This window comes from Corvus kubaryi, unplaced genomic scaffold, assembly GCF_017639235.1.
Source record: "Corvus kubaryi isolate FWS band 111438036 unplaced genomic scaffold, C.kubaryi_AGA036_p1.0 37334, whole genome shotgun sequence".
In the NCBI taxonomy this organism is placed as follows: domain Eukaryota; kingdom Metazoa; phylum Chordata; class Aves; order Passeriformes; family Corvidae; genus Corvus; species Corvus kubaryi.
The window spans coordinates 1727029-1750391 of NW_024581108.1; the positions used below are offsets into that span (position 1 = coordinate 1727029).

The window sequence follows — 23363 nt, forward strand, 5'->3', positions numbered from 1 at the left end:
CCTTCCTTCCTTCCTTCCTTCCTTCCTTCCTTCCTTCCTTCCTTCCTCCCTCCCTCCCTCCCTCCCTCCATCCATCCATCCATCCATCCATCCATCCCCCCTCTGACACCCACCTTTCCTTCCCTGCTCCCTCCCTCTGCTCTCCCCCTGATCCTTCTCTCCATCCGCCCTTAATCTCCCCAGCCCCCCCGCCCAGTTGCCATCCTGTCCCGGCTGACACAGCCAACCCCCGCCCCAGTCCTCACTCCATCCAGTCCCTCTGGACTGAGCCCCAATCCTTCCTCACACTTCAGTCCCCCAGAAACAATCCATGATCCCTTCTTCCAACTTCACAGTCTCCCCAAAAGACACCCAATTCGCCAGGATGCCCCAAGGCACCCTCAACCCTTCATCCTGACACCCCAGTTATGCGTCCAGTCATTGTTGTCATCCCCTTCCTTGGATGCCTCCATCTCAACCTGACACCCCCAATCCCCTTTGCCACCCCAGAGCCCCACGAGTCCCCGGGTGTCGCTCCAGCCCCACAATACCCTCACTTGCTCTCTAATTGTCCATGACTTCCCAGTCCTCCACTGGGACATTCCTATAGCCCTTGATCCCCATAAACCCCCTTGAACACCCACCATCCCAACCAAAGACCCCCAATCTCCCCCACCACTTTCCTCTTCTTCGCCACTCCCCATCCCAACACCATTAACCCCAGTCTCCTTTGATGCCCCTAATTCCTTTCCCTGCTTGACACCCCAATAGCAGTGCTGCCCCTGACTCCTCCCCCAGCCCCATTCTCCCTGCAGGGACCCTCCTCCCAATTCCCTGTTGCTTGGCCCCATTCTCCTCTGTCCTGCACCCCTACAGCCCTTCAACCAGCTGTCCCCATGGTCACCCCACCTGCCACCAAGCAGAGTCTGTCCAGGACCCTTGTGTGGAATGATGATCAAGGAGCCAGGCAAGGGCTAAGGTTTACTCTCCACACCCTCTGTGTTACCTGCGCGGATGGAGAACTGCAGAGTTGGTTGCAAGAAAGGATGAGCTGGCTGAAGGAGGAGGTCCTGTGGTGATGGCATGGTCCTGCTTTGGCTCTGACAAATGGAACAAAGTCATATGACCAGAAATTTGGAGGACACAGTGGCCAAAACTGTCACTTTTGTCTGATTAATGATCATTTAAATATTAAAGTATGCACCCTGCATATGCTAATAAGCGTAATACTACATGGTACCACGTATATAGCTCCATACTCTCCACTTAGGTCATACTCTACTAACATAGGAGTAGGGGGAGAAGTTTGGGCTGGATTATAAGGCAGGTATAAATTTTACCTGGTTAGGAGGAAGACCCAAAAGTACCTTGCAGACTATCAATGGGCTACTCTCCTCTCCCTCCTCCCAAGTGGGGACACCTCCATGGTAAGTTTCTGTGTACAATTGTTATTATCATCACGCTGGTTAACACAACATTATTGTTACTGTTAGAGCTCTATTGCAAGTGGTGCACTTATCAACAGCAATTCTGTATCTGTGTTTCTGCTGCTTTGATAAACTGCACTGTTCATGAATCTGTGATTATGAAGGTTCTTACAGAATGTGACTAAACCTCTGGTGTTGAATTAATACGCTGCACTATTTGTGAAGCTGCACTCGTGGAATTTCCTACTGAACATGACCAGACCTATAGTGCCAAATTGGTTATAGTCAGAACATAAGCTCAGCTGTCCCCAGCCCTCTGATCTCTGAGGACCGGTTGGAACACAGGTGGGGTTATTTTCTGCCGAATTTCTTACTCTGAACGCAATACCTGGAACAAATGAGGTCAGCAGAGGGGTGCTGTGCCCCCATAACTCCCATACTCCATTCTCGTTGTGACTCATCAGCCACCACGGCCCGAGTCCTCCGGCACCCATCCCGCTGGCCCTGCCAGCTTTGGGTCCCCTCCAGCCTTTGGGTCCCCTCCATCTGGTTCCCTTGGGGGACAAGGAGTGGGGGGACATGCCTGCTGGCACAGCCACCCGCCAGCACTCCCAGTGTCCCAGCAGGCCCCCGGCGGGAGCCGGGGTGCCGTGCGGCTGTGCGTCTGGCCACAATCCCCAGGAGAGGGCACCAGCTGGCCGGGAAAAGCGATGCCACAGCGCTGCCACAGGCAGCGATGGCTTGGCCACGCGTGTCCTCCGCACAAGCACACCACAGGCGTGGGAGAGGAGCCGCGGAGGCGCTGGGCAAGCCCGGGCGGTGCCGGCACGGGGAGCAGGGCGCCGGGATGGCAGGTCCTGATGTGTCCTCCGGGCCCCTTGAGCAAGGTCCTAATGGCTAAAACAGAGGCCAGGGCCGGCGCCCGGCTGTGCCGAGGGCTGCGGGACAGCGAGCCGCGGGACAGCGAGCCACGTTCTAGCCACAGCGGGTCCCGCTGGGTGCCCCCAGCCCACGCCACGCGTGAGGCTGTAGAGAGGGAGCCCTGTCGCGGTCCCCGGGTCACAGTTCTCTGCCGAGGGGCCGTTTCGGGACCGCTGCAGATTTCACCAGCCGCTGCCCTTGACCGCATCTCTCACCCCGTGCTGGCCGCCCTGGACTTTCCCCGCTCTGGCGTCACGGTTGTTCCCTGGCTGTGGCTGCCGTGTAGCACCGGCTGTAGGTGGTGCCAGGCTGTACACAGCTCCAGGGTGAGCATACTGCTGGGCTCTCCCACCTCAGCGGCACTGCCTGTGGCGAGGACAGTCATCCCATTCTGTCCGCTGGGACAGGCCCATCACTTGGACTCTGCTTGGTTTAACAGCCTCCAGGACCACCCAGGTCTCACACAGGGCAGTTTGGCTCAGACCTGCTGCCTGGGGCAGAGCCTGGGGAAAGGCCCAATCCCATTAGGACCCTGCCTGGGAGCACTGGGTGCACTCCCAGTGCATGGAAAGTGGTGGAATGAAGGGCCAGACCCTGCTCCCCATGGGCAGGATCTGGGGTGTGTCTGGTCCAGGTGCCCTGTGAAGGTTTGGCCGCATCCACAGGCCGGGCTGTGCCCCCTCACCATCGTGTCTCAGGGCCAGCACTTCCCATGGCGAGGTCACTGGACACTGCCACGTGGCTCTTGCCCCATGGAGGGCGTTTGCTGGGTGGCTCCCATGCACCCCACATCATTGGGAGCCAGTGGCCAGGCCTGGCCTCGTGTCCCAGGCCCCTTATCAGGGGCATTACTCAACAGCGGGCAAAAAGTCGGGGGTGGGCAGGGGCCATGGCTCTGCCTCACTTCTGAGCTGTGGGGTCTGGGGAACCCCCATTCCTGGGCGAGCTGGGGAGGGCATGGCTGGGCTCGCCATGGGCTGGGGTCGGGTTGCTTCCTGCCAGCGGCACCCCCAGCTTTGTGGCTGCCACTGCCGTCCCCCTCCTGCCTTGCTGAGCTGTGATATGCGGGACGGGGAAACTGAGGCACGGACGCGGTGCGCAGGGTCGGGACACGCTCCCCCCGGTTTCGTGGCTCCCCGACCAACGGGGTCCTGGCAGGGCACCCCCTTCCTTTTCTCTGGGGCTGCTGAGGGCCCCGGCCCAGCCCCGGCCCCGCAACCCCCGCCTCCTCCCTCCCTCCTCCCGGGGGCGGGGGGATGAGGGGGGAACCGGGCGGGCTGGGGCGGGGAGGGGAAGGGAAGGAGGTGGGATCATGGGGACGGGACCCAATGAGCCCGAAAAACGTGCACCGCTCGCAGCTCTTTTAGCGCGGCGGAGGGGCAGCAGCAGCCTCTCGGCGGCGTGCGGAGAGAGCCGGCACCCCCGTCCCGTGCCGTCCATCCCCGTCCCGTCGGGCCCGCTCCCGCCATGGCACTGGGCAAGCTGCAGAAAGTGCTGATCAGCGACAGCCTGGACCCCTGCTGCCGGGAGATCCTGCAGGCCGGCGGGCTCCGGGTGCAGGAGAAGCCCGGCCTGAGCAAGGAGGAGCTGCTGCGGGAGATCCGGGTGAGGCAGGGCTGCACCCACGCGTGGGTGGGTGCGTGGGTGGGTGGGCACAGCTGCAGGCCGGCGGTCCCAGGTGGCAGCGGACCCTCTCGGCCGGTCCCCGCCTCCTGTCTGATGCAAGAGCCCGGCCGGTTTCGCACGGCAGATCCCGGACCCCGGCAGTGGCTGTCCCCATCCCGTGACCCACCCGGGACCACCGGCCCCGGCCCTGGTCCCACTCGTTGTGTCTGTCACCCCTTAGGACTGCGATGGGCTCATCGTCCGCTCGGCCACCAAAGTCACGGCCGAGGTGCTGGAGGCGGCAGAGAGGCTGAAGGTGGTGGGCAGAGCTGGCACTGGCGTGGATAATGTGGACGTAGAGGCAGCCACCAGGAAGGGCGTCCTGGTCATGAAGTAAGAGCAGGAGTGTGGGGACGTCCGTGTCTGTGATCCTGGGGAGGCAGGGGAGGCTTCAATAGGGCGCCCTCCCCACCCATGGCACCTCTGGCATCACCCTGTGTATCTCCATCCTCACGGGGCACAGACCCCTGTCAGACACACCACTGACACCACTCTCCATCCCCAGCACACCCACTGGGAACAGCCTCAGCGCCGCCGAGCTCACCTGTGGGATGATCCTGTGCCTGGCCAGGTGAGCACAAGGCAGGATACGGACAGAGGTGTGCCCTACAGCCCCCTGCCCCACACTGACCCCAGCCTCCTTTTTAGGCAGATCCCACAGGCAGCTGCCTCCATGAAGGAGGGCAAGTGGGACCGTAAGAAGGTAGGAGGCAGGTGAAGCACCTCTGGGTGGTGGGTGCCCATGTGGGGTGTGCTCACTCACTCTCCCTGTGCTTCCCAGTACATGGGCATGGAGCTGAATGGGAAGACGCTGGCCGTGCTGGGGCTGGGACGCATCGGCAGGGAGGTGGCCACCCGCATGCAGGCGTTTGGCATGAAGGTAAGGAGATAGGGCAGGGAGGAGTGATGGGGAGCATGGACCTCTCTGACCTGGCCAGAGCCACCATGCCAGGCTGTAAGACCGAGTGCCCGCTCTGCCTCAGACTATAGGCTACGACCCCATTATCACCCCTGATGTCTCAGCCACCTTTGGTGTGGAGCAGCTGCCTCTAGAGCAGATCTGGCCCCGCTGTGACTTCATCACGGTGCACACGCCACTGCTGCCCTCCACCACAGGTATGGAGTGGGCACAATCACAGGGAGGTTTGGGGAGAGCTGGGGCAGCCCCCAGCTGCTCATAGCCCTCCTTCTGCAGGGCTCCTGAATGACAGCACCTTTGCCAAGTGCCGCCGTGGCGTGCAGGTGGTCAACTGTGCCCGCGGTGGCATCGTGGACGAGGGCGCGCTGCTGCGGGCGCTGCAGTCAGGGCAGTGCGGCGGAGCTGCCCTCGATGTCTTCACACAGGTGAGTGGGGCTGTTGGGACCCCCTCAGCATCACCTTAGTTTTGCCCAAACTAGGGCAGGGCAGCCTGGCAAACTCTGTGGGATTGGGATCAGCAACAGCCCTTCTCAGCTTCTTTCCTTGCAAAGGAGGTGGGGTAAATCCCCCCTGCTCTGAGCTCCCAGGTGGATGCTGGGAGCTGATGGCAGGATGGAATTGTGTCTGCAGGAGCCCCCAAAGGACCGTGACCTGGTGAACCACCCCAACGTCATCTCCTGCCCACACCTGGGTGCCAGCACTTGGGAGGCACAGAGCCGCTGTGGCAAGGAAATCGCCATGCAGATCGTGGACATGGCCACGGGGAAGGGGCTGACTGGTGTAGTGAGTCCCCCTGCAGCACCTGACCTCTGGGCCTCAGTCCCCCCAGCTGTAACCCATGGGTGCATTGCGAGCAATGCTCCATGTGTGATCCCTGGCAGGCTCTCACTGTTCACTCTCTCCCACAGGTTAATGGGCAGGCTCTCAGCAAGGCTTTTGCCCCCCAGACCAAGCCCTGGATCGCCCTGGCCAGGGCCCTGGGCACAGTGCTGCGCACAGTGGGCAAGCAAGTGCAGGGTAGCGTGCAGGTCTGCACCCTAGGTGAGCCTGGGTGTGGGGACCCCCATGGGCAGGCAGGAGAACAGATGGACAGAAAGGTGGTTGATGGTGGGATTGGAGCCCAGGGGTGTGCAGGGATGGATGAGAGGATGGATTGGGTGAGAGGAAGGACCAGCTCCAGGCGGGCCTGACCTTTCTGCTGCTGGCTCATCTATGCCTCCTCCCTGCACCCCAGGGACACCCCTGAAAGAGGCTGGGAGCTACCTGACGCCTGCTGTGGCCGCGGGCATGCTGGCTGGAGGGACACAGGAGGTGACCCTGGTGAATGCCACACTGCTGGCCCAGGAGGCTGGGCTGAAGGTGCGTGGACACCCGGGCTCCGGTGCACCTTCCCCACCAAGCAGCACGAGCCTGGGGGCACCCTACCGGGCTGCTAATGCAGCACTCAGGCTGGATGTTCCCTGGGGTGCCTCCAAGGACATTCCTTCCCCATCCCCAGCCTCACGCAAGACCTGGGCACTGAGTGGCCGCATCTCTCTGGCAGGTCACAACCACCCACAGTGATGTGGCCCCCGAGCCCGACAGCAGCACTGGTCTGGTGCAAGTGTCCCTGCAGGGCACCCCACACCAGGTGACGGGGACGGTGCAGGGCAGCACCCCGGTCCTGCGGCAGATCAATGGGGCCACCTTCAAGCAGCCAGCCCCGCTGTCCAGCCCTCTCCTCCTCTACAGAGCCAAAGCCTCTGATCCCAGTGCTCTGGCCTCGCTGACCGGTGAGTCCCTGTGGCAGCCCTGAGCTGTAGGGACAGCCTGGGGAACCCCCATGTCCGACCTAGAGCTGAGCCCCTGCTGCAGCAGATGTTGCCTGGAGAGATGGGGAGTTTGGGCAGGGGGTTGTGTGATATGGAGCAAAGGACTTGGGGTGGGGGAAGAAATGGCATCATGGGCCTCTGAGGGTGTTGGGGTGAGCAGAGGCTCAGCTCCCTGCTGGGTGTTGGGGCAGTGGGGCAGCCTGTGGTCCCTAATTCCTGTCCTCCTCTCCAGGGCTGCTGAGCAAGGCAGGGGCCCAGCTCCTGTCCTACCACAGCTCCAGCTCAGTGGCAGGGGAGCAGTGGAGCATCGTGGGGCTCTCAGCCCCCCTGTCCAACCTCAGCGAGCTGAAGCCATGTGTCACAGAAGTCTTCCAGCTCCACCTGCTGTAGACCCCGACTGCTAACAAGGACTCTCCCCATGGCCGCAGCATCTGGACCCTCCCCCAGCTGAGGAAGCATTGCACATGGCCATCCCTGACACCCACACTGGGTTTGGGGTGGCCCCATATTCAATAAAGGGTCTAGAAGGAGAGAGCATGTGGTGCCTTGTCTGTGCGGTCCTTTGTCCTCAACCCCAAACCCCCTCCCTCCTGCCCCTGCTGCTTCCTGACCCTGCTGCTGTTTGCTGAAGGGTGCAAAGGTCTCTGTGGCTGCCAAGGTCCTGTCTGGCCACCCGTGCTGGGACATGGCCCAGAGAGCAGCACTGCAAGGGGGATGAGCCCTCCCGTGAGTACCTGCGTCACCTGTGCCCTCCTGCCCACAAATTTTGCCATGAGGGTGTTTCAATTTAATGACATCATGGGGAAAATGCCATCTTGCCCCCCCAAACTGGAGACTGGGAGGTTGGGGTTTACTTGGCTCCCCCAAAATGTCAGGGCATACTCCCATGTCTAACAGGGTAGGTGACCATGAAATAAAACCTGTAAGTGGCTGCGATCCAGACGATTGTTAAGACGGAGGGACTTGGGGCAGGAGGAGACCACTCAAGACCAGGAGCCAGAGCTGGGCTGCTGCCCCCTCCCATCCACATCTTTATTCCCCTGCACTGTCCAGGTGTTTGCAGAAGATGCCACCCTCTCCAACAGCTCTGGGGCCTGAGTGACTGCTGGCCATTCCCCAGCCATCCAAAGTGAAGTTTCCCACAGAGGCCAGCCCCGGTTGCAGGGATGAACAGGGATGACAATGGGAAAGAGATCATCCCCCTCCGCAGGGCTCACCACTCTGGTGGTCCCACTCTAGATGGGCTTCCTGGCATATTCGCGGCGGTACTTGGAATCCACCCGTGTCAGGTACCAGGTTCCAGGGAAGAGATCCGCCTGGGAGCCGTGGGGAGCGTGGTCAGCTGCAGGGTCAGAGAGGCCAGTGATGCTCAGGGGTGTTGTAGGGTCCCAGCAGGGCAGGGTCACATCCCCCCAACCCCACTCACCCAAGTGATGCGTTTCCTCCCGTTTTTTCATGATCTCTGCGAAGTCTTGTGGGGCCACGCGCTTGCGGGCATCCAGGCGAGCAGGCAGGTCAGCCAGGCTGGAGACCAGCTTGTCCAGGGGTGAGCCTGGCAACGGGCACCCCGCGTGTGAGATGGCACCGCTGGCAGCCCTGGCCCCACAGCCCCACGCTGCCCTCCCTTCCCAGTCCCTCACTCCCCTGGGGCTCACCCGGGGCTGCATCCTGCGAGACGCGGAAGGAGAACATGCTGGCCGCCAGTCCCGAGCCGTAGGAGAAGGCACCGATCCGGGAGCCAGCCAGGTCCCGTGCTGAGCACCTGCAGCGAGAGGTTAGGGAGTTAGAGGAGATTTGGGGTGATGGGGATACAGGGATGTAGGGGTAGTGTAGGGGGCTGCCTCCTTTGCAGGCAGGCTGATCCTTGGGCCTCAGGGACACATTTCAAAGGGAATGTGGCCCTGGAGTGTGGCGGTGCCAGGGAGCCCCAGGACGAGGCTTTTGTTCCCCTCAGAGCCTGTCTGTTCCCATGGCTCCTTTCCCATGGGGTCACTCATTCTACTGGGCACGACAACAGGGGTTTTCATCCTCCTGGTGGTGACAGAAGAGCTTTATGCACTGGCCCAGCTCCAGCAAGTTGGGAAGAAAAGACTGGCAGGGAGATGGCATGGAGCAGGATGCATCCATGCTGGGGGTTGTGTGCAATGAAAGCATCAGGTCCCTGTTGAGGCAGGGGAGATGAGTGCTGGGAGATGAGTTCTGGCCCTCTATCCAGCCAGGGAGTGCCCTCCCCAAAATGACCTCCTCCCTCTCCCCAAGCCAGCATTTTGGGGGACTCACTGGGACAGGAGGGAGGCCAGGCAGCCATACATGGATGGTGTGTACATGTTGCCGTTGCGGGAAGAGAGGAGCAGGGAGGGCTTGGTTTTCTGGTTGAAGATGTCCTGGCTGGCTGCCTGGAATGCCTTCTCCACCTCCTTGCTGCTGTAGGTGTCCTCCAGCTTCACACCGCTACCCAGAGAGAGACCAGCTCAAACCCCAGACCAGCACATCCCTGGCTGGGCTGAGGGATGGGGGACATGTCACAGGGACCCACCGGAAGGACTGCAGCCCCTTGTAGAGGCCAGAAGCTGTGTCAGGGTTGGGGGAGGCCAAGAAGTCGTTCAGCAGCAGCCGCCCCACAGACTTCTGCACCAGCTTGCAGAAGGGCGAGTGGAAGATGATGTACTTGAAGTCATCGAGGGTGAAGGGCCTCTGGATGCCATCTGGGAGGCAACATGGGGCCATCAGTATCCAGGGGGCTGCGATGGGCACCTCGGGACTGCTGCCACTTACCCTGCTTCCACTGGGTCTCTGCCTTCCGTCGGTACACGCTGTAGCAGCGGTCCAGCGCCCGCAGGTAGCACTGGATGGAGAGCTGCCCATCCACCACCGGGTACTCAGAGGACAGATTCGGCTTGTAGAAGTCATAGGCGTGCTCCATGTGGGTTCCGCGCAGGCCTGGAGGCACGGGAAGAGCCAGCTGTCAGAGAGCATCGGGACGTCCCAGCCCAGTGGCAAACACCCAGGGGTGGTGTCTGCCATGCCACCCCTGGAATCCAGCAGCCTCCCTGAGTCACTCCATGGTGCCCACAGGGATGTGGCTAGCCAGCACCCTGGAGTACCCAGCAGGGTCTGGCAGAGCCAGCACTTCTGGAGCTGAGCAGCTCTGCCTGGGGCTGGGACGTGGATGTATGGACCCCAGGGACAGCACCCACCAGCTTGCTATCCCCAGGGTCCCATGACACCAACCTCTCTCCAGCACCAGCGGGGCATTGGGTCCCACCAGCATGGCAATGGCTCCGGCACCTCCCGTGGGCCGTGCGTTCCCCGTGGCGTAGACAGCAATGTCCCCACACACCACCACAGCATAGCGACCTGAGGGAGGACAGAGGGACTGGCAGGGCCATCAGTGGGTGGAAGCCTCCATCCCATGGCCCTCATGGAGATGGTGTGTTCCCACCTCCACGCTGCCAGGTGTCACACCAAGACGGGAAAGAGACAGGGGTGATGGAGAGCCTGAAGGGTGCAGTGACTCCCTTTGAAGTGGGAGTAACTCTGGGTTTCAGGCCACCTCCTGTCTCCTTCCCCTGTCCCATGGCACCCATCCAGCATCCAGCCCCACGGCATGGTCCCTGCCTGCACTCACCATCCCAGGCACTGGACTCCACCCAGGAGGCCGCGTTGAAGAGCGACGCCGTTCCCCCATAGCAGGCGTTGGTGGTGTCGATGCCCTCCACGTCAGTGTTGCCAGAGTCATGGAAAAGTTGCATGAGGACGGTCTTGACAGCCTTGGACTTGTCGATTACGGTTTCGGTGCCCACCTCCAGGCGGCCGATGGCATCCCAGGAGAGGCGCCCACGCTCCACCAGCCGCTGCACCACCGTCAGGCACAGGGAGTTGATGTCCTCGTGGGCAGCGCAGAAGCCCATCTGCTTCTGGCCCAGGCCCCGTGTGTACTTGCCGGCCTCCACTCCATCAAACCGCTCCAGCTCCTCCTGATCCACGTACTGGGCAGGGAAGTACACCTCCAGGGCCAGGATGCCCACGTCCTTGGGCCAGGCACCTGTCCCAGTGGCACTGGAGAGGCTGTGGGACAGAGGGAGTGGCAACAATCCCATGGCAGTCTTGGGGACAGAGGGTGGCCCTGGGGAGATGCCACCAGCGAGCAGACCAGGCTGGGAGCACCCCAAATCCCTGCTAGTTCCCTGTGCCTGGCAGTGCTGCGGGGAAGAGGGAGAGGCTCTGCTTCTTCAGCAAGGTGTAAGAGCTCAGCCAGCTCCCCACCCCTACCCTGGTTATGTCTCCAGCCCCCCCTGGGGATCCATGTGGATGCTCACCATGCCCTCTGCCAAGCCGTGGGATGCTGGGCGCCCCGGGGCGCCGGCTCTGGCCCCGGCGGTGCCCGCCTCGCCCCCCAGCAGCGTGCGGCGCGCCCGACCAAGCGCAACATCTTCGCCCTGGCCACTGCACGGACGAAGGGACGGCCGACCGGACAGATGGACAGCGGGATGAGCCTTGCGTAGTGCTTTTATAAACTGCGTGGGCAGCTCGGCACAGCCCTCTCGGCCTTTATCAGCTTGCTGGACCCTGGCGCTCAAAGGTCACCGAGCGCCAGCCAACACGACAGGGGCAGTGGAGCTTCGGAGGGGGGAGCTTGCGAGATGTCTCCGTCTTGTGCCCCAAAGCCTGGGGACACGGAGCTGAAGCAGCAGACGGGCCGTCCCGCAGCCCCGGCTGCCCTGGGGCAGTGGCAGCTCCGGTGCCAGGCTCACCGGCACAGCCGTGGTCACCGCGCAGTGAGCACGGCGCTGTGTGGCCTCCCCGGCTGCCCCCGCGGTCCTGGGGAGGGAGCAGAGGGCGGCCAGGCTTTGGTGCCGGCACCATCCGTGCTGCCCGGGACGCAGTCCACGTCTGACACGTGCCGCAGCTCTGGCGGGGTAGAACCCCATGAGCTCGGTGGGGGCAGAGCCATCTTCAAAGCCGCAGAGCAAGCAGCCACGTGATGCCTGTGGCAACATAACAGTGACACAAAAGAGACCTTTGGTCCCAGTGCTGCTGTCAGCATGGCCGTGGAGCAGTGTTGCAGCCCCCAGATCCCTGTGGAGCTGTCTGCACATGGGAGACCACCAGTCCCCATGCCTGCAGACCCGTCACAGCTCCCCCATCCCCACCCACATCTGTGTTCCAGATCTCCATGGACCATCCCCATCCTGGAGACACTCCTGTCCCCCCACCTGCTCCCCAGGGACACCTGCTGTATTTGGCACCCGAGGGCTGGTATGAGCAAACACGAGTGCTCAGCCAGGAGAGCCACTGGCCCCGCAGCTCCTGGGGACTCATCCCCAAACATCTCTGCCAGCACCGGCAGCGCTGAAGCCCCTGGAAGCTGGGAAGCTCAGGGAGCCGTGGCAGAGCCTGTCTCTCGCGGACCAGCCCAGGGCTTTGCACCAGCACCAAGCTCACACAGCACTTGCATGCTTCTTTTTTTATAGATGTATTTATAGGAATTGTGGGGACAGAGACAGAGGTGGCACGGGAGGGACATCGCCGGCGCGGGGTCCTCCACGGGCCAGGGGCAGTGCTCAGTGAAAGGGGTAGAACTTGCAGACGTAGTGATGCTTCCGGGAGCAGTCGGCACTGGACCACGTAGAGAAGCCTGCAGGAGAGACAGGCGGGGTTGGCGGGGGCCACGGCAGGACGGGCACCAGCTGTGCCCACCGCAGCCCTCCAAGGGGATGGGACCTGGAGGAGGAGGGAGGCGGGGGAATGCCGGCCGAGCCCAGGCACTGGAGGTGGATGCACAGACCGGGCACTCACCGCTCTGGTGGGTCAGCACGGCGCATCTCCCCCCTCGGGCACCGTTCCCAGGCATCCCAGTGGCGACACTGTAGTTATTCCCACTTGTCCACTGCCAGGCCTGGCTCTGTGCAGGGAGAGTGGGGTTCAGAGGCATGGCCCTTCTGTCCCCCAGCCCCCCATCACCCCTGCCGCCCACACCTCACCTCTTTACTCTTTTGGAGTCCAATCCATACGGGCTGCGCGCGCTGGTAGTAGGAGATGGCTCTCGCCAGGATGAGTCCCTCGTAGGCGTCCTCCACCCAGGCCAGGTGGGCGCCTTTCTTGACACCCTGGCACTGCCTCTGCGGGGAGAGCTGTCAGTGCCAGGGCTCCTCAGGGAGATGGGGAGGTCCCTGTCCACCTGTGTACCCCGGTGGGCTTACCTCAGCCTCGTCCCAGGTCCGGGGCTCAGAGAAGTACTTGAAGCAGCTTAGCCCGTAGTAGGACCAGCCGTCGGGGCAGTAGTTTATGTACCTGCCATCTGTTTGGGGAGAGCAGGGATGAGGGACAGCCAGCATCGCAGCCTGGAGAGGAGCGTGGCTCCCTCCTGGCCCCACTACAGAAGCAGCTGCCCCCGAGCCGTGGCACTCACCGACTCCGTGCAGGAGCCCCACGCAGCCCAGCAGCAGGAGGGCGAGTCTGGCCGCTGCCGCCATCCTCCTTGCTCCCTGTAAAGGCTCGGGAGGGTCACACAAGGTGCTTTGGGGACAGGGGATGCCACCTGTGCCCAGAGAGTGCAAACCTGCCCCGCTGTGGGCTGAGCCTAGCCCCTCTGAGCTGCCTGCAGGAGATTACAGGCTGTGCCTCCCTCTCCGCTCCCCGGCACAGGTCACTGCCCCATGCCCGCACCCCACGGCCCAGGCATGGCTTGGAGTTCCCAGCCCACACTGGCAGCAGATTGTCCTGGCCCCATCAGTCCCAGATTCGGCAGGAGGCATCTGGGAAAGCCAAGCTGCTCTGTGGGGACAAGGGGAGAGTGCTGTCGCGGACACGGGTCGGGGGACCCTATCCCTGCCGTGGTGCAGCAGCGGCAATGGCACAGGCGGAGCCGGGGCCGGTGGGGCTGCAGGGACTGCGTGCACGGCGGCATTTTCACGCCCTGAGCTCGTAGCGCTGCCCAGGCTGGGGAGGCAAATCGGCCGCATCAGCGCAGTTCCCCTTTATCTGGGCTAATCCCTGGGCACTGGGGCCGGTTTGCAGACTCAGCTCGTCTTCCCCTCAAAGAAGCAGCGACAAAAGTCAACGCAGGGCTGAAAAATGCATCATCACAGCCTGCCCCATCCAGCGAGGACAGAGCTCAGCTCCCCCGGCAGCTACCAGGGAGAGGGACCAGCTCCTGTTCGCCCACCAGCCAGCTCTGAGCAGCCCGAGGCCCCAGCTGCCTCTTCCTCACCTGTTGTCCGGAGATGGTGAGGAATAGCGGCTTGTCGCGGGTCACCGGGAGAGGAGAGGAACTGCCCTTTATAGCCTGGTACTCATCAGCACCTGTGTTTGCCCAACTCAGGTGATTCTCACCATAAAAATCTTACTGCTGACCTCCCTCCATCCCCCCCACTTTGCTGGAAAATCGCCCAGCTCTCCACTCTGTTTGTATTTAACGTATCTCCAGAAACAGACAGGAAGAACCTGTCCTAGTTGGTCAATAAACCCCCTGCAATTATCATTAATTGCTCCCGCGATACAGATATAATCTTCCAGCCCAGAGCAGCCTGGCACCTGGCAGAGATGCCCGCTGGGCCATCCCTGGATTGCCCGGGGGCTGGCGAGGATGAGCCCCGGGGCTGATCCCCCGATCCCGGCCAAAGCATCCCTGCGGCCAGTGGCCGGGCTGTGGGTCCAACCCCCTGGCACTGCCCCTGTCCCCAACCAAGGGATGGCACCCGGCCGGGCCCCGCGCCCTGCCCGGCTCTGCCATGCGTCACTCACACACCGCCCTTGTTTGAACTGCCGGGGGATGTTTGCGAGCAGGATGCGGGACGCCGGGATGTGGGAACAGCCTGCAGCCGGGGGCTGGCGGTGCCATCAGAGCGGGGAGGGTGCCCAGCCCTCAGGCCCGGCGGTGACGCAGGGCTTCGTCACTTCGTGTCCCTCCTGGAGGAAGGGGCAAGTCCCGCAGCAGCAGCCCCCCACTGCCCCTGCCCCAGGCGGGTCCCTGCAGCCCCGGCCCGGGGAGGCTGCTGCCGGCATGGAGCCACAGAGATGAGCCCCTGGCCCCAGCAGCTGGAGACCTTCGGCAAGGTCTGGCACAGCCTTCTCTGCCATGGTCCTTGCTTCTTGCCCCGGGGTGTCCTCTGCACCTCTGGGAGGCAGCTGGAGTTCTCCACGTTCCTGCTGCCACCACGCTGCTCTGGAGAGTCACTTCGCTGGTTCCTGATGGACCAAAGCGGCTTTGAAAGATCATCCTGCCACCTGCCCCGTGGCTCCCGCAAAGCTGCCAGCTCCTGCCGCTGCCAGCTCCAGCCAATGGCTGGCTCTCCTTCCCCCCAAAACCCTTGGTGCAGGCCAGTGGGGAGGAGAGGAGCTGCCCTTTAGAGCCTGGTGCTCACCAGCACTAGTGTGACCCAGGAGGCAGCAACCTGCAGAAGATCCAGAGCCAGGGCTGAGCCCTGCTTCTCCCCACATGGAGAGCTTGCTGTCAGGCTCAAGCCATGTACACCCCACGGATCTCCCATGGGATCTCCTCTGTGGCAGCATTTGCTGAAACATGTAGCCAGTGAACACTGCTACACCCACAGGGAGCAGCTCCATGCCGGCATGCAGAGGCAGGTCTGGCTTCTGCCCCGGGGACGGAGGAGGATCAGACCCCTGTCCTTCACCCACACAGTGGGATAGAGCTGCTGCTGCTTGCTAGGCACTCTCTGGGATCCAAGGGGTAAAACCTTCTCATGTCGAAACACAGCTGCTGTCTGCTATCACTTCTGAAAGAAACAACACCTGCCACACATCACCTGCCCTGATCAATAGGGGAACCCTGCAAACAGCAACTCCCCAGAAAACAGGACTCCACCCCTGATTTATGAAAAACTGAAAAAGTTCCCCAAAAGAGCCTGAGGCTCCTCCACTGCTCCTCAGTTAGATAAGGGATGCCGCAGCTCCCTGCCTGGATGGTTCCATTTGGATGCAACACAGCAAGTTCCCACAAGCCCCTGGCCATCCCAGGCTGGGGAAGAAGCATGAGCAGTCCCGAGCAGACACAGCTTCAAGTCTCAGCCTGAGCACCGGTAAACTCAATGCAGCTGTGCCAGGGGCTTGGCAGAGCTTGCTAAACTTTGGCACAGATGTGCAAGCTGTGGGAGAACATGGATGAATGCCTCCCGGAGGTTTGGACTCACCCAGCTGGCTCTACCAGAAGATAAAGGAGCTGCACTGTTTGAATATTAAACCCTTAAAATACCCCCAGCAGCTTTAGCCCAGCTTGGCATCGTAATTCAATTACTGGCTCCATCCAAATCCATAGTGAGAGCTGGAAAACAGCCACGTGAGCACCAGTGGAGCCCAAGGCTCCAGTGGCACCTCCGTGCTCCCAATACAGCATGGCAGCTACTGACAGTTTGTTTTCTGACTGCTCAAGTCAAACTGGTCAAGCTTGAGGCCAGTACAGAGGAGTGGTGATTCCCTGTTTCAGAGATTGCAAGATCACTCCATGCTCTTAGTCTGGAGAAATGGAGGCTCAGGGGGGACCTTATCACTCTCTTCAACAACCTGAAAGGAGGCTGTAGACAACAGGTGGGAGTTGGCCTCTTCTCCCAGGTAAGAAGCAACAGAATGAGAGGAAATGGGTTCAAGTTGCACCACAGGAGGTTTGGAGAGGATACAAGGGAAAATTTTGTCAATGAAAGGGCAGTCAGGCATTGGATCAGACTGCCCAGAAAGTAGTGGAGTCACCATCCCTGTAATGTTCAAAACCCATCTGTATGTGGCATTTGGGGACATGGTTTAGTGGTGAACACAGCAGCGCCAGGTTAAAGGTTGGACTCTATGATCTTAGGGGGCTGTTTCTACCTCAGGGATTCTATGCGTCAACTGCTGAGACAAAGCCAGGGGGGCAGCCTCAGCTCCAGGGATGAGGGTGTTCTTCCCTGCTGGAAGGACAGAAACAGCCAAGGGAAGCACGCAGGACCTGAGAGAGCGAGCGAATCCACAGATCCACTGACCACTGCCCGACCCACCCTCGCTCACCACCTTTCTAACAGCCACACAAATGCCCCAGCCCTTCCCTGGCTCCCACGGGCAAGCAAGAACTCTTATCCAAAGTGCCTAAGAAAGGGCCTATCCCAGTCCTCCCCATCCTTCCCAGTATGCCCAGATGCTTGGCTGCCAGTTACTGCTTCCTTCTCAGATAACTAAGAGACCCAAAATCCATCTGCTACACACACACCAGGCTGCTTCCAGCTCCCTTGGGTGGAGCTAAGTGGTGGGGTTCATGTGGTGCTGAGACAGCACCACTGATTAATTTATAATCTGGTGGCTGTGCCACAGTAGCCAGGAAAACAAATGAAAATAGCAGCACACAGACACTGGGCACATACTTTTTATTCTGGGGATAAAAATTGCTTATACATTTGGCAGCAACTATTTTCATAAAAGACTTTTATAAAAAATGTAAAAAATAAGCAAATATTTTCCATTATTAATATAGGAAAATGCTGCTGTGTGAATGGTTACTCTACAACTTATGAGATAAAATACCACCTTAAGGAGATATTATCTTTACAAGTAGTTAAAAAAATAAAAAAAAAAAAAAAAGAGAAGAAAGGCAGAGGGCCATTGTATTAACAGGCCAGGCACGGAACTGGCTTCATTCCACAGAAAGCACTCATCTTGTAAAAGGTAGCCACATATATAAAAAGGCACTTGGTTATTTGGGGCTAACGAGCAAAAGCCCTTTGTTTCTTCAGCATAGATGTAGCAACACTTCATTATTCGCAGTGAAACGTGTACCTGGACAGACCCCCAGGAGGCTGCAGGCCCCTCCCTGGAGGTCTGAGTCGGCTGCAGCTAAACTTCAGAGGCCACGCTGCAGCGAGCGTGCTGGGGAACGCTGTGTGCGCCGTGAAAAGCAGTAACTTCACACAGAATTAAAAACTTCAGCCCAAAGTGACGGCCCCGGGAACCAGCTCCTCCTGAGGCCCTGCCTTCATGTACCATAGAGTGGAATTGGAAAAAAAAAAAAGAAAGCAACTTTGACTCTTGATGAGAATGGAAAGAAACACCAGAGACAATACTGTACACGGTAGGGTGTTGGATGGCCTGCTCGGAGAGGAGAAGCCCTCAGTCCTTTGGCAGCAGCCAACAGTCCCGAGCTCTTTGGAAGACGTGTCTGCAGCGTTCCCCTGAAGAGGTAGGAGCAAACCATCCCCACGAATGTTCACTTCAGCTGCTGGCTGGTCTGGAGCCCTTCAGAGAAGCGCTACTCTTGTGGACAAAGCAGAAAGAGCGGCTGTTTGTCTAAGGTCAGTGACAGCTGGCTTCCACAACTCCAAAACTATCGGGAGAGCCGCAGGACGAACAGCCCTGCTGTCCCACAGAGCACGTGGGGCACCTCGGCTGGGAAATCTCAACACAGGCTGAAGCTGAGAGCAGAGGGCAGCCCCAAACCTGTGAACCAAACTGCAGGAGGCAATGGTTTCCCGGCTATTTGGTCTGCTGCCACAGCCCAGCTCCTGGCTTCTGGCACACTGCTCCTGCTGCTGGAAGCCCGCTCGTCAGTCAGTGCTGCAGCCTCCACGCACTGGGAGGGGAAGACAAGGCAGCTCCGACCCAGGGCTGGAGCAAAAGGGACACTTTCCAAAGGGCTGGATGTCATTCCTGACGCAGAAGGACACACACAGCAAACATGTAACCACATGTTTGACACTTCTTGATACTACCATAAAGAGGCAGCATATGGTATCTGGAGGACAGGACACACAGCCACCCTTGGATGGAGGGGAGGGGACTACTGTGCAAGAACGCTGGGAGCTTGTGTTACCAGTTTTTGAAACACTCGTGCTCATCCCAAGAGCTTCCCAAAAGGCCTGTATCAGTTGCAGTGCATCTCTTCTGGCATGGGAGCCCACGAAGGCAGTCATGGACACTCCTGGCAGGATGGGGGCACGGGGAGGGTAGTGTGTCAAAATGGTCAGGGGCGTCTCAGGGAAGAGACACACAACACTGGAGAGATGTGCCCATGGGCCACCGTGGCAGGAAGACCAGGTCAGACCAGCGTTTTCAGGAGGGCAAATAACAAAACAAACAACCTAAAAAGACTATATGTATATATAATCTCATAATACCTGGGGAGCAGGCAGTGAGAACACTAAGGGGTGTTAGTGGGTCTCTATAAGACAAAGACTCTTGAAGAGGGAAGGGTGAAGCTGTGTGACAGGAGGTGTCACTTAACCTGCAGGTGGTTTTGGGAGGTCCGGCTCGCTTGCTGAGCAAGAGTGGACGAGGGAAGGAGAGGGTCTAGGAATGTGAGTGCAGCTCTGAGCTGTGTCAAGACAAGGCAACTTGAACTTGAGGAGAACTAGTAGAAGGTGCTTCAGAGAGAGGTTACGTGGGTAACAGAAGGAGTAACAAAATAAGGATACAAAGCTGGTTTTGGCTAAATTTCTGGAGAAATGACCACAAGATGTATTAAGCTGAAGAGCTGTCTCCCCAAAGCAACGGTGGAACATGTTTAAAAGCAGACTGGAGAATCCAGTGCAGACAGCAGTCACATCCAAGGTGCGTGGGAGTTGGTTAGAAGTGACCCAGCTGGTCTTCTCCATCACCAGCTTCTACAGTTCTCTGTTTAGCATAAAAGCATACAAGTCTACAGCGACCACAGTCCCTCCAACGAAAGAACATCCTGGGCTCATTAAGACTCTTGGATACTAAAATGGTTCTTCATTTCCATCCTGGAAGACCTTCATGAGTTCTGGAGTCCACTTTAGTCGGGCTGCACCTTGGGCAGCCTTCAGGCGTACACCTGCATGTTGTTCCGCTGCTGCTCTGTCATGTGAGCGGCCGCTGGCCCGCGCTGGTTGTTACTGGGACTGGTTGCCACATCAGACCAGTCAGAGGCAGAGTGTGGGGAAGAGCTTGACCACTGATCTGGAGATTCGGGCGACGGAGTCAGGTACGGGTGCTCCCCTTGTAAGTGCCGGTTGTGGCTAGGAGTCCGTTCTGTGGCCGAGGAGTAGCAGCTGTGCTGGGAGGGAGGCGTGGGGTACTTCCCCATCGAGCTCTGGAACTGGTGGTAGGCCGGGAGGACCGTTTGAGCCACCTGCCCATCCTGCTGAGGGATGGCAGCCATGGAGAACGAGGCGCTGGGCATCTGGGCTAGATCTGGGATCTGGTACATGGAGCTAAGAGGGCCAGCCATGTTCTGAGCGCAGTTTGACTGGGCCTGCTGTGGCAGTGCTTGCTGGTTTATGCTGCCCTTGGGAACCAGCTGGAAAGTCATGATGGGTGGCAAAGACTCCCTGGACACCCCCAGGTGCTTTGCATCTGCTTGAACCAAGCCGCTCTGCTGAGAAACACTGGGGTGAGCATGCACCACCTGGGGCACCATGCCAAACATCTCGTTGTACTGGGACTCGTTCACCTCCATGCGGTTCATCCACTCAGTGGAGACGTTGCCTGGCCGGAGCCTGCCAAGCCCACTGTTGGGAGGGGTGGTTCTGTGCTGAGAGAGCAGCTGGCTGACAGATGGGAGCACCGTGCTGGACCCACGTCCCAAGGGCTGCATCTCGTGGAGGTTGGAGAAGGACATGGTGTGCGCAGCCTGCACCGATGGAGCGGTCAGCAGCGAGCTGGGCGACGAGTGCAGCACCCCTGGTGAGGGCATCACAGGAGAAGAGGTTGGTTCAGATGCAAAAGCATGGGGCGATTCCAGGGAATCCACCGGTGACAGGGTCACTGAGCTCTCCGAAAACTGCCCTTTCCCCTCGCTGAGGGACTTCTTCCTTCTCCTCTTTGCATCTTTGGTGAGGCTGGTGGGCATGCCTTTGGCATTCGGTTTCCGCGACTTCTTGCTTAGTGAAGCGTGTTTCAGGTTGAGGAAGGACCTGTTGGGGCCACAGATGACTGGGGAGAGGGCAGAGTTCAGCATGGCCCCGGGGTGCCCGGCGGGGCTGTGGGCCACATTGTACTCATTGAGGAGCTGCACGATGTCGTGGTGCATCCGGTCCTGGGCCACATCCCGGGGCAGCCGGTCCATGTGGTCCGTGATGTCTCGGTTGGCAAAATGGTCCAGCAAGATTTTTGCAGCTTCAAAACTGCCTTCCCGAGCAGCGAGGAAGAGTGGAGTCTCCTCCTGGAAAAACAGAGAGTAAAATAGTTTAGCAGCTTCGGTGTGGGGGGACTGAGGTACAGCTCACAGCCCCTTTTGTTGTGGCAGCCTGGGAAGCACTGTTGAATGCAGTGTCACATTAACAGTCTCCAAGGCCCATCCACCCTGAGAAGTGCCCACTGAAAAAGGCAGATTACAGATAATTTCATACACATCAGTGGAGCACAGGCTGAACTATCTCAGCAGGAAGGGCACTATTGGGCCCTGGACGCTTGGAGGAACCATGAAAGCACTTGGTGCCTTTCTCCCATTGCTCCCTTTAAAGGAAAGGTACAAAAGGCTAAAACAGCCCAGTGAGGAACTGCAGCTTGTTGGTAGAGATGCCTTTTCCTGGTCTTAAAATCAAGAATCAAACACAGCTAGAAGGGAAGAAGGGATTTTACCTCTGTATTTATTTCAAGGAACCTTAGGTGCACCACGTCCAGGTGGAATGTGCCAAAATGCACCCCGCAAGGCCCCCCCCCCCCAAAAGATCGGGTATTTCATTATAGGTCTTACTAATTAGCATACCTATCAAAGATTCCCCAATGAGAGGCTTCAATGAGCCCCCCCCTCCCCAAGGAACCCTCCCCTGGATGGTTCTATCTTAGTTTACAGAATGTGTTCTGGAGAGGACCTTGGGGTCTGGGGCACACTGATCCCTAACTACGAAGCTTCTAAAATGTCTCTTAGCTTGACAAATAAGTCTAAGAATGTAGGCTAAAAAACACTAAGAATACAAAAGCTATAAAAAGGTATATAAAGGGGTATAAAAGAAAAGGCAAAAAATCATCATGGCATCATTAGCTTTAAAATCCACAGAGCAATACATAATAATCCAAAGAAGAAACTTTAGTCAGGGGAGAGAAATCAGGGACTAAGACACAACAAGAACTAATAGTGAAGCTACAGAACATGTGCACAATGCAGACAGTCAAACAGAGGGGCTTGTCCCCCATATCCACCCTGCACTGAGATCCCTGGAAACATGACAGGACACAATTGCTGCTGTGCTGCCAGATACCTTTCTCTCTGCTAACTGAAATCCAGCTGTTTGACACCAGCAGCACTTCACCTGCTGCTCTCACACACCACTGACTATGTACTGCATTCCTTCCCTGCCAGGAAAGCAGGACAGCATTGATGCCCAGCACTTGGCCAAACAAGGAAGGGAACTGCTCTCAGGTATCAGAAACCCTGTAAGACATTGAGCACATAGGGAGAACTCACAGTCTGGCTTTGGAAGACCTGCACTGAGCACCCAGTTTAGAAAATCTGAACTTAGTTCAGTACTAACAGCGAAGAGATGCTTTGAGTTAGGAAGCACAGGCTTGCTGAGCACCCCCACACTGTACCTTGTTATCCTGCATGTCTCTGTTGGCTCCATTTTTCAGCAGTACTAGTGTTGCTTCCACGTTGTTGACAGCAGCAGCCCAGTGAAGAGCAGATTTACCTGCAGGGAAAACCCAACAACTTCAGTAACAAACCAAGGAGTTATTTTGCTTCTCCTCCAGGATTGTTTAACCAAGCCACTGTGCAGCAGCCAGTTGTTCATTACTGTTGGGGGACTTTGCAGGAGAGCCCAGTGTGTGATTTAGCTACAGAATTCATTAACAGCCCCCACTCTGGGAGAGCAGAACCCACCCCTCCCTGCTCACACCAGGCCAAATATTTGCCCAGCCTGGTACATGGTGTCCACATTACCATGGTCGTCTACGGCATTCACATCAGCCTGGCAATTAATGAGCTCAGCCACCATCCCTTCCACAGCCAGACGTGCAGCCAGAATTAATGGGGTCGTCCCATCATTCATCCGAGCATCCAAGTCTGTCACTCTGTTACGGATCAGGATCTGGACAACAGGGGAAGACAGATTTTTTTTCAATACAACTACAGACCAAAACTGAGGATTTGGCAGAATCTCAAGAGAAATTTTACAATGACAAAGCAGCCTGAGCACTGAAATGCAAGGACCCAGAAAACAGGTGACAGGGGCAAACAGACCAAATAAATACATGCTAGATGATTTATGCATGCTGAGTTCTTCAAGCTATGAATACCCGAGGAAACTGGATGTAAAATAGCTCTGCCTGGCCACTGCACTGTGGAAGGCACGAGAGCGGGGTTGTGAGTGAACAGAGCATAGCTTGGACAGGCTCCTATAAATACAGAGCCCAGAGCTGTCCAATGGCCATACCTGGAAGACCCCCTGGGCGTCAGCAGCCACGGCTGCGTGCAGGGGCGTCCGTCCCATGTTGTCCCGAGCATTGGCATCCGCCCCGGCATCCAGGAGCCTCTTGGCAGCGTCAGCTCTGGAGTAACGGGCTGCCAGGTGCAGAGCCATCTCCCCAGTGCGGTCTGTCTGTGCCTGCAGGTTGGCTCCCTGGTAGATCAAATCTGTGATGATGTTTGCTGAGGAGTCTTCCCCGTCCTCGTCATCCTCGCTGATGTCGGAGCCGCCCGCACGCAGAGATGCCAACATCAGCGGAGTGCATCCATCTGCAGTGGGGAAGATGGTGATACAG

At 58.7% G+C, this 23363-nt stretch overlaps 4 protein-coding genes across 5 annotated transcripts in view; 1 reads left to right on the forward strand and 3 right to left on the reverse strand.

The window, feature by feature from the left end:
- Positions 1-3673: 3673 nt before the first annotated feature.
- On the forward strand, positions 3674-7254 carry PHGDH (phosphoglycerate dehydrogenase). The gene is made up of 12 exons (XM_042029816.1): positions 3674-3932; positions 4174-4325; positions 4498-4563; positions 4641-4695; positions 4774-4872; positions 4976-5108; positions 5188-5336; positions 5542-5694; positions 5820-5952; positions 6146-6270; positions 6455-6683; positions 6955-7254. The coding sequence occupies exons 1-12, from the start codon at positions 3795-3797 to the stop codon at positions 7110-7112; spliced, it is 1590 nt and encodes a 529-aa protein (XP_041885750.1). The 5' UTR covers positions 3674-3794; the 3' UTR covers positions 7113-7254.
- A 471-nt stretch (positions 7255-7725) lies between these two features.
- On the reverse strand, positions 7726-11230 carry HMGCS2 (3-hydroxy-3-methylglutaryl-CoA synthase 2). Its single transcript, XM_042029818.1, has 9 exons — positions 11042-11230; positions 10351-10790; positions 9954-10079; positions 9498-9662; positions 9259-9427; positions 9003-9173; positions 8378-8484; positions 8149-8274; positions 7726-8064 (listed from the first exon to the last, which is right to left on the reverse strand). Exons 1-9 carry the CDS (start codon positions 11152-11154, stop codon positions 7958-7960), a joined length of 1524 nt encoding a protein of 507 aa, XP_041885752.1. The 5' UTR covers positions 11155-11230; the 3' UTR covers positions 7726-7957.
- Positions 11231-12180: 950 nt separating this feature from the next.
- On the reverse strand, positions 12181-15217 carry REG4 (regenerating family member 4). Its single transcript, XM_042029819.1, has 6 exons — positions 13936-15217; positions 13135-13210; positions 12926-13023; positions 12707-12844; positions 12522-12627; positions 12181-12360 (listed from the first exon to the last, which is right to left on the reverse strand). Exons 2-6 carry the CDS (start codon positions 13196-13198, stop codon positions 12287-12289), a joined length of 480 nt encoding a protein of 159 aa, XP_041885753.1. The 5' UTR covers positions 13199-13210; positions 13936-15217; the 3' UTR covers positions 12181-12286.
- Positions 15218-17057: 1840 nt separating this feature from the next.
- NOTCH2 (notch receptor 2) overlaps positions 17058-23363 on the reverse strand; it is an 83126-nt gene continuing 76820 nt past the window's right edge. For both annotated transcript variants that reach the window (XM_042029820.1, XM_042029821.1), the window contains exons 30-33: positions 23036-23337; positions 22543-22690; positions 22194-22291; positions 17058-20823 (exon numbers count right to left, since the gene is read on the reverse strand). In XM_042029820.1, coding sequence (XP_041885754.1) covers positions 19483-20823; positions 22194-22291; positions 22543-22690; positions 23036-23337 — 1889 coding nt within the window. In that variant the 3' untranslated portion in view covers positions 17058-19482. The remainder of the gene's footprint in view (positions 20824-22193; positions 22292-22542; positions 22691-23035; positions 23338-23363) is intronic.

Excerpts from the sequence above, each read along its gene's own strand:
- PHGDH (XM_042029816.1), top strand. The coding sequence starts at position 3,795 with ATGGCACTGGGCAAGCTGCAGAAAGTGCTGATCAGCGACAGCCTGGAC. Across the intron at positions 4,564-4,640 it reads ATGATCCTGTGCCTGGCCAG|GCAGATCCCACAGGCAGCTG; the intron begins GTGAGCACAAGG and ends CCTCCTTTTTAG. Across the intron at positions 6,684-6,954 it reads TGCTCTGGCCTCGCTGACCG|GGCTGCTGAGCAAGGCAGGG; the intron begins GTGAGTCCCTGT and ends CCTCCTCTCCAG.
- HMGCS2 (XM_042029818.1), bottom strand. The coding sequence starts at position 11,154 with ATGTTGCGCTTGGTCGGGCGCGCCGCACGCTGCTGGGGGGCGAGGCGG. Across the intron at positions 9,428-9,497 it reads AGAGACCCAGTGGAAGCAGG|ATGGCATCCAGAGGCCCTTC; the intron begins GTAAGTGGCAGC and ends GTTGCCTCCCAG. Across the intron at positions 8,275-8,377 it reads CTCGCAGGATGCAGCCCCGG|GCTCACCCCTGGACAAGCTG; the intron begins GTGAGCCCCAGG and ends GCCCGTTGCCAG.
- REG4 (XM_042029819.1), bottom strand. The coding sequence starts at position 13,198 with ATGGCGGCAGCGGCCAGACTCGCCCTCCTGCTGCTGGGCTGCGTGGGG. Across the intron at positions 13,024-13,134 it reads GGGGCTCCTGCACGGAGTCG|ATGGCAGGTACATAAACTAC; the intron begins GTGAGTGCCACG and ends CTCCCCAAACAG. Across the intron at positions 12,628-12,706 it reads GACTCCAAAAGAGTAAAGAG|AGCCAGGCCTGGCAGTGGAC; the intron begins GTGAGGTGTGGG and ends CTCCCTGCACAG.